The sequence below is a fragment of the Bremia lactucae genome, linkage group LG10, assembly GCF_004359215.1.
Source record: "Bremia lactucae strain SF5 linkage group LG10, whole genome shotgun sequence".
NCBI classification, from domain to species: domain Eukaryota; phylum Oomycota; class Peronosporomycetes; order Peronosporales; family Peronosporaceae; genus Bremia; species Bremia lactucae.
The window spans coordinates 6,671,865-6,680,159 of NC_090619.1; the positions used below are offsets into that span (position 1 = coordinate 6,671,865).

Consider the following 8,295-nt stretch of genomic DNA (forward strand, 5'->3'; position numbering starts at 1 on the left):
GAAACGGATGGTCAAACAGAACGCGTAAATCGCGTCCTCGAAGAGATACTTCGAGGTTACGTCCAATCGTATCCGAATTGGAGCGAGTTTTTACCGATGGTCGAATTCGCCATCAATAATTCGGTGCATGCGTCTACAACGCATACACCGTTCTTTGTGAATGGCTTACGCCATCCTCGCATACCCACCCAATTAGAGGGATCCTCTAGTTTTAGGGGGGGTGGACTCGCACGAGCAAAACCGATTCTGGCTCATGCTCATCACGCGTCGAAGTTAACAACGACGCGAGTGATGTCGATGTCGAAGAAATTGACGTCGAAGACGATAATGATCTCATGGCAGTGCGCACAAAGCGTACTGAAAAAGACAAAACAAATGAGTCAGCAGAAATTTTTTTGCTAACTCGAAAAATAATAATCCGTTTCGTTCAGGATTCCATTGCTAACACAGTAGACCGTCAGAAACGGAATGCAGACAAACATAGAAGAGCAAATGTTCATTCATTTAAAATTAATGATCTAGTGCTACTCTCTACGGTAAATCTACCTATCCGATTAGTCACTAATGTGGGAAGCAGTAAACTATACCCAAGTTCATTGGGCCTTTCCGTGTACTACATCGCAGAGGCAATGCGTTGACACTAGAATTGCCACGTAGGTTGCATTCGCATCCTACTTTTACGATGAGCTGACGACAGCTCATCGCGAACAGCGTGATATTTCCTTTCGTACTCCAACATGGAGTACGCACTCTTCGAACGGTCTTCCAACCGCTCGATATGGTGAGCCTGCACCGTCTGCTCCAACGAGCGACGTTTGCCGCGCTCGTGGTCAAGTCCCTCCTCCAAATCATGGAGGAAGTGATCGATATTGTCGATCCTCGATATTAGATCCGACACATGGTTCGGATCTAATTTTCCCTCCTCTACCACAACCATTGGTGGATTCCCCGCGGTGATCAACGTTTCCTTGTGGAACGTATACAGAACCACCGTGATGTGAAGGGGCAGCGAACGAGGTATTTTGTTCGCTGGCGTGGTTATCCACCATCACATGACAGCTGGGAGCCTCGTTCCCAGCTGGTTGCTGACGTTGAGGGCCTCGTTCGTCAGTATGACGAGACCCATCTGATGGGTTCAGAAGGACCATCATAAAACACGCGCCCCTGGCGCTTGTAAATCGATTGCAAACGTCAATCGCATCCCGCATCTCAATAGAGATGCGAGCCCTTCCCCAGGGCGAAGAAAAGGAATAGACATCCCCTTTTACCCTCTCCGATTTGTCAACAAAACACGGACAGGGATCGCCCCACGTGAGGCATGAAAGTCCTGCCTCACGCGGTAACCGATGCAATTTATACCTTGCACCGGTTGGAGTTCGCTTCTCAGAGTTAACGCGATTCGCGTAAAGTTATTGAAACCAGGCTTCGCGTCCAATGTCTTTGACATTGCGAATGAACGCGCTCCAGGCTTGCATAAGCGATACTTTATCTCGCTTATTGTTGCCACTAAATCATCGATGCTTAAGAAAAGCATCGACATAAAAATCTTCCTCAGCGCGAAAGTTCTTCGCGCTGGGATCAAGGCCATGTAGCTTTGTCGCAATAAATAAGGGATATTTATTGTGAGGAGTAGTCTCTCCAGACAAGCTATTGATTAGCCGTTCTGGCAAAAGCCACGGCTTCTTTTCAGGAGCGAGATGAGACATTTTACTGTCTCCACTCCCCCTGAATGATACCCACTGAAGTAGGGGTACACATGAACTTTTATTACGATGGCTTACGCCATCGTCATCACCTTGCACAGAAACACGTGCAGGTGACCGTACGGGAGACGGAACGGGCGATGAGGGATCATCCTCATCGTCGGAACCAAATAAATTATTAACTCGTCTATCAGAATGAGCCCTCTCATTCGAAGGCTCATAGTCAGCCGCCTGACGTCTATCAGGCCACTGTTCTATTCTCCCCGAGTCGGCCATTTCGTCCGAGTCGCATTCGTAGTTGATCTCCAAAGTCACGTGCTGAATCACCACGTGCACCCGCAACATCTAGTGATGCGCGAGTGGAAGATACTACGGCAGACGGAACGTCTGCCGCAAGAGATAATAGTGCGTCACCCGCGGCTGCACGAACCGCAGCCGAAGGCGCAGCACTATCAACACCCCGCATGAGTTTGTTCTTCATGAGATGGAATTTAAAATGATAGTTCTGACCAATCAACATCGTTTTTATATTAAGTGGTCACATAGTGACCACTCCATCCAATGACAGTCAGAGCGATTGTCGTTTAAGGGCGGGGTGATGTAACGGGGTGTATCGAAACATAAAATTAACACCTAAAGGTTGTTAATTAATATATTATCTAAAAGGTAGATAACATTTGAAGGATATTGCTTTATATAGTAATGTTCAGAATTCTTATCCATAAATAGGTATATGCCATTATATCTAGTTATCCCGCAGACTAATCAATTGTAGATGTAAACAAAAGAGAGAGACAGATAAGATAAGATTAGATTTTAACTGTTTAGTATTAGTTTATAATTAAGTTAGAGTTAACAGATACAAAGAAGAGATACTTAATTGTATTAAACAGTTTTCATTTAACCCTCTTTAAGCTAGTTGCCTTAAAGAGAAGTCTCCCTCTGCACGTACTAGTGTACTTGAAATAACGTAAGGCACCACTCGCAACTGAAGCACTGCGAAGTGGACTTGTACTAAAGCAGTACAAGTCGTAGTGCCCCGTTACATACCGGGTCTCGAAAATTTTTCATTCTTTATTTAGTCAAGACATGTGGCTTGTTACTGTTAGGAACATACTCTCGAAACCAGCCCCGCACTTAAATTTCTAAACGCCGCCGAATCCGTCCTCTTGTCCTCTTTCAATATTTTCTCTACGATATCAAGTTCGTCACAATGGCTAATAGTCTGCCCAGAACCAGCACCAGCACCTTGGCTAATATCGCTTGCCGTTCGATAGCGACAAATTTGCCTACTCACCATGTCGTCTCGTTGACATTGTCAGAAATTTGTTTACCTGCTCCGCTTCCTCCCGCCTTTACAACACCTCCTTCAGCTACTCTTGCTCCAAATAACGTATGAAAATAAACGAACAGAGAGGGTCGATCTATATGCAATGTGATTGATGGCTACAGAATTGAATGCGCCACTCGGTGGCTGACTACTTTATCTGCCTTCAATGCTGACGCCCGTCGAACGCTTTGTCTTCCTACCAGGCTTTGCAATCTCTTGCATTCGCTTAACCAAGCGCGCTTTACGCGAATCCGGGTCCACCTTTTTTGCTTGTACGGCATTCATGTCGACCTTTGACTGAGGACGAAGCATGAAATCAATATGCAGCTGCTCGGGCAATTCTGCTCGCTCGGAAACGTCCGGCTTGACGTCAAATTCAGTGCTACGCCCATTGAACACATTGCCGCCCCGCTCAGCGGCGCGTGCCTTGATTTTCGACTTCTTTTGCCTGCGTCTATTTCCCACAGATATACACATCAAGCTTTACAAAGAAAAAAAACATCAAAAAATCTTACGCGCGCTCACGACGGCGATAAATTTCATTGTCTGCTTTTTCGGCTTCCAATTCGGCCAGTTTCGAAAAGTCGAGTGTTTTGTTAAAAACGGCACGACTCCAGCGTTCAACCAAACTGCGGCACAACTCCTTATTCTCGCGCGTCTACAAGGCTTCCATATCAGCATCCTGGCCAGGTCTAACAAGTCGATAGCGAATCAGATATCGTACCTCCTGCGGGTGTTTCATCAGCAGCATAACAACTTTTCCAAGTCCACTGCGCTTCAAGTGCTCCTTAAAAACTACATTTTCAGTATCACTCAGCATCTACAATTTGATATCGCAATTCAAGCAACAACAAACCTGGCATTTTGCTGACCATTTCCAGCATCTTGGTTCGCAAGCCAACGTTGGGCAAGGCGCCGTTTTCGAGAGGCTGAATCCACTTTTTTACAATCTGCTCACGAATCGACGTCTTATTTTCCATCCAATCAATCCACTCCTTCATAATTCAAATAGTACGTACTGTAAGCAGGTCGAAATCGAGCAGCATTGGCTGGAACTGCAATTTTCGAAGAATGTGCAACGCGTTGTCGACAAACTTGATCTTTTCAAGCGCCGGGCGCCGATCCGCGATGCTGGCTAAGTCATCTGTATAAGCTTTGTCCATACGGTACAGAACCTCTTGGGTAATCTGCTCCATCTCTTGCGGTGACAGGTTCAGCTTGGAGCGAGCACGTCCAGTCTTAAGAGACTTGAGCGTTCGGTCAAAGAAATCGTCCTTTTGCTCCTGGGGAGGTGCTAATTCTTCTAATGGACGCTCGTCATCAAAGTGCTGACGATCTTGGTCGTATTCACCCAAAACGTCGGCTAAATCGTCGTCTCCATCAATAAAATCATCGTCCTCTTTGGTTGCGACAGCGTCACCGCCCGAGTCATACTCATCCCCGTCTGCTGGACGTTCAGTCTCGCTCTTTATACGATTTGGAGGAGGTGCAACTTGGCGCTTTGTAGCGCTCTCACGGTCGTCGCTTTCCGAGTCCGAGCCAAAAAGACTGACCAAAGGCAGTTCGTAAAGGAGGACGAAAAAAGGTCGACATAGGCATCTTACCCGGAGGCATCGGCCGTAGTGACACTAGCTACAGACGCAGCAAGACATTACAGTGAGACACTTGGTCGAAAAGCGATTTAAAGTAAAACAGGACGTACTGGGAGGAATATGTTCGTCTCCAGAATCGTCCGAATCTTCATCACCAAACATCTCATTGATGCTGCGTTTCTTATGCTCATCTTCGGAGAAGGATTAAATGCATACAGCAAGTCAGAAGATGACGCATAGAAGCGCACGACACAGTACAGGAGCCTAGCGTACCATCCAAGCTTCCCATGATAGTCTGCGGGCAGATGAGAAATTTAAGTAGCCATTATAAATAATAGAAGTTTCTGTAATTGTGTCTTTCACTAATTTTAGAGAAATATTTAAATTAAAAGCCGCGGAGGTCACGAGAACCATTGCTGTAAGACGATGGATCGCCGCGACACGTCATGGCGCTTCACATTGGTGCGCAAGGTACGCAACATTGAGCGTTGATGGTTGATTTCTCTTCCGCTTTCTTTGTACGGGGTGCGGTCGACTGCGTGATTTGTTGATTTGGAGTTAGCATTGGGAACTTTGGTCCGGTCGAAGCAACATGTGCACTAAATGGGTCATGCGTGTCTGTGACTGAGGACGACGCACGAGCGTTCATGAAATACGGAGCGTCAGCATGGGATTGCGACAACCGCGCTATCGCAGCAGCATTGGGGACCACAGGATTCTGCACGTCAGTGTACGATTGAGCCAAACGGCGATTGTCGGGGTCCGATGACGTATTCCGGGAACGCCGGCCACCATATTCACTGGTAGACGCGTCGCTTTCTGCGTCCATTCGCTCGCTGCGTAAACTAAACACATCCGAAGGCGTACCCTCGGGACGGTGCTGGCGCGCCTGGAGTCCTTTTACCCACCGCTCGGCGTCATTCTTGTCGTCGGCTTTTAGCAGATACGACTGCTCACCAATGGCGATCGAGAATTCGAGCTTGGCTTCATCCATAGGCAAAAAGTCGATAGTCTGTGTACGCCATAGATCAATGCACGCCAGCAGCTTCTCGCTTTCCTGATTCTGCAGTTTATTGGCAGAATTGAGTTGATTAGTACAACAGCATGCTCAAGGCTTTTGCAGTTGGATCATTACTTTGTAGTACGTCAAGTAGTGGGTCGTAGCCTCGAAATAGCGGCGCTGCCATCGATCGTGGCGCGACTTCTTTCGTAAATACCCTGCCAATTGTAACGTCACGAGTGTAAGACCATTAACTTGTTACAGACAAAGCTATACTAGCGCAGTTTACCTTTAAGCTCTACGAGGTCCATTATCGCCTGTATCGCTGAAGCGAATGCGAAGAAAGGTTACAAGGATGTTTATTTGACGCTTGCTTTTGTATAGGGTTGTTCTCGCCAATACTGGGAGCTAAATCACAGCCGGAAATTGTACTAAGGATTTTTCCTTAAGGATATTTCATAATTAGATAATTATTTAAAAGCCAAAAATATCATTGTGGCATTTTAAAACTTGAATTATTCAATATTGCATTATCAGGTCAAACTTGAATTATACAATATTGTCTTTCAGGTATGAAGTTAACATACACTCGCTACGGCTGTAAAAAGCGAGAAGCATGAGGTGCGACGCCCGGTACTATTGTCATTAGATGGCATTCATCTCTCAACAGCCAAGTCAACACCATGTTGGGCAATGTGAATCAATAGCGCTCTGAGATTAACTGTCCTACCGTTTAAGTTAACAAAGATCTTCAGAGTGCTGCACAGAGGTTTGCTAAAGATGTGACAACGCAGCTGAGAAATGCTGGCGATTTCCATGAGTTGTCCAACGCAAGCGCTCGAGTACAGGGGCACCACGACTTGTACTGCTTCAGTACAAGTCCACTTCGCACTGCTTCAGTTGCGAGTGGTGCCTTACGTCATTTCACGTACACTAGTACGTGCAGAGGAAGACTTCTCTTTAAGGTAACTAGCTTAAAGAGGGTTAAATGAAAACTGTATTAATATAATTAAGTATCACTTCTTTCTATCTGTTAAATCTAACTTTATTATAACTAATACTAGACATGCAACTGAATTCTTATCTTATCTTATATGTCTCTCTCTTTTGTTTATCTCTACAGCTGATTAGTCTGCGGAATAAATAGATATAATGGTCTATACCTATTTATGGATAAGAATTCTGAAAATTACTATATATAGTAGTATCCTGCAAATATTATCTATTTTTAGATGATATATTATTTAACAACCTTTAAGTGTTAATTTCATGTAACGATACACCCCGTAACAGGTCGCCTTGTGAAAGACCAAATCTGCTTCAACCCCGTCAAGAGCAATATGGCACTTGTTTGAAACCACCACCTTAAAAGTTTAATCAATATGATAACGAAACAGTTTCAGTTAGCTTTTACTGTAAGCATTAATTTAAAAGATGTTATGTTCTTCGTTGGCTCAACATTAAGTGGGGGCTGTATGTAATCGCGTATGTTGCATTTCTGTGCACCAGAGATGCTGAAGACATAGAAGATACGGATGGGATTTATTCCAAGATCAATTTCGCAATCGCACTTGTCGCATCCCTGTGCACCGGTGATGGCAGGCTGTTTGTAAATGCACTTGTCGCTTCCTGTGCACCGGTGGCGGCAGGTTCTATATGACGACTCTAACCTTTTCATTTTCATAATGAAGCGGCTCAAAAGCATACTTCTCAAACGTTCGTCAATAATATCGAGCCATCGCTCGAAATCTTTCCACGTCTTGGAGCTCCAGACAACAACAGGCCCCCACAAATCATCTCGATCGACAAATGGAGCGTTGGCAATTCAGCTGTCCAATTTAGCGTGTAAGTCTTGCTTCGCCTTGACAACGTCTCGGCGTGAATCGCGTTTTTCTTTCTCAAACTTTACCTCTGTGAGAGCTGGCAAATACGAAACTAATACGGGAGGGAGATTTTTTTAAGATCGATTTCGCAACCGCACTTGTCGTATCCATGTGCACCGAAGATGTTGTAACATAACTGATACGGAAGGGATATTTGTTCCAAGATCAATTTCACAACCGCTCTTTCGCATCCCTGTGCACCGGTGACGGGAAGCTATATGTAGTCGCGTATGTTGCATTTCTATGCACAGGTGTTGGGAGGCTGTATGGTATCGAGTATGTTGCATTTCTGTGCACCAGAGATGGAGAAGGCATAACAGATAAGGAAGGAGATTTGTTCCAAGATCGATTTCGCAACCGCATTTGTCGTATCCATGTGCACTGATGATGTTACAATAAAACCGATAAGGGTGGGAGATTTGTTCCAAGATCAATTTTGCAACCGCGCTTTCGCATTCTTGTGCACCGGTGGCGGCAGGCTGTATATGACGACTCTAACCTTTTCGTTTTCATAATGAAGCGGCTCAAAAAGCCAACTTCTCGAACGTTCGTCATTGATATCGAGCCATCGCTTGAAATCATTCCACGTCTTGGAGATCCAGACAACAACAGGCCCCCACAAATCATCTCGATCGACAAATGGAGCGTTGGCAATTGAGCTGTCCAATTTAGCGTGTAAGTCTTGCTTCGCCTTGACAACGTCTTCGCGTGAATCGCGTTTTTCTTTCTCATACTTTACCTCTGTTAGAGCTGGCAAAAACAAACTGATAACGAAACTGATTCGGAG

At 45.3% G+C, this 8,295-nt stretch overlaps 2 protein-coding genes across 2 annotated transcripts; both read right to left on the minus strand.

The window, feature by feature from the left end:
* Positions 1 to 3,186: 3,186 nt before the first annotated feature.
* Positions 3,187 to 4,914, minus strand: CCR75_005017 (uncharacterized protein; the record flags this gene model as incomplete). Its single annotated transcript, XM_067963102.1, has 8 exons — positions 3,187 to 3,514; positions 3,549 to 3,691; positions 3,758 to 3,828; positions 3,890 to 4,028; positions 4,053 to 4,581; positions 4,638 to 4,665; positions 4,736 to 4,816; positions 4,899 to 4,914. 8 exons carry the CDS (start codon positions 4,912 to 4,914, stop codon positions 3,187 to 3,189), a joined length of 1,335 nt encoding a protein of 444 aa, XP_067818792.1.
* Positions 4,915 to 4,967: 53 nt separating this feature from the next.
* CCR75_005018 (uncharacterized protein) lies at positions 4,968 to 5,936 on the minus strand (the record flags this gene model as incomplete). Its single annotated transcript, XM_067963103.1, has 3 exons — positions 4,968 to 5,688; positions 5,761 to 5,843; positions 5,915 to 5,936. 3 exons carry the CDS (start codon positions 5,934 to 5,936, stop codon positions 5,080 to 5,082), a joined length of 714 nt encoding a protein of 237 aa, XP_067818788.1. The 3' UTR covers positions 4,968 to 5,079.
* Between the last annotated feature and the right edge of the window lie 2,359 nt (positions 5,937 to 8,295).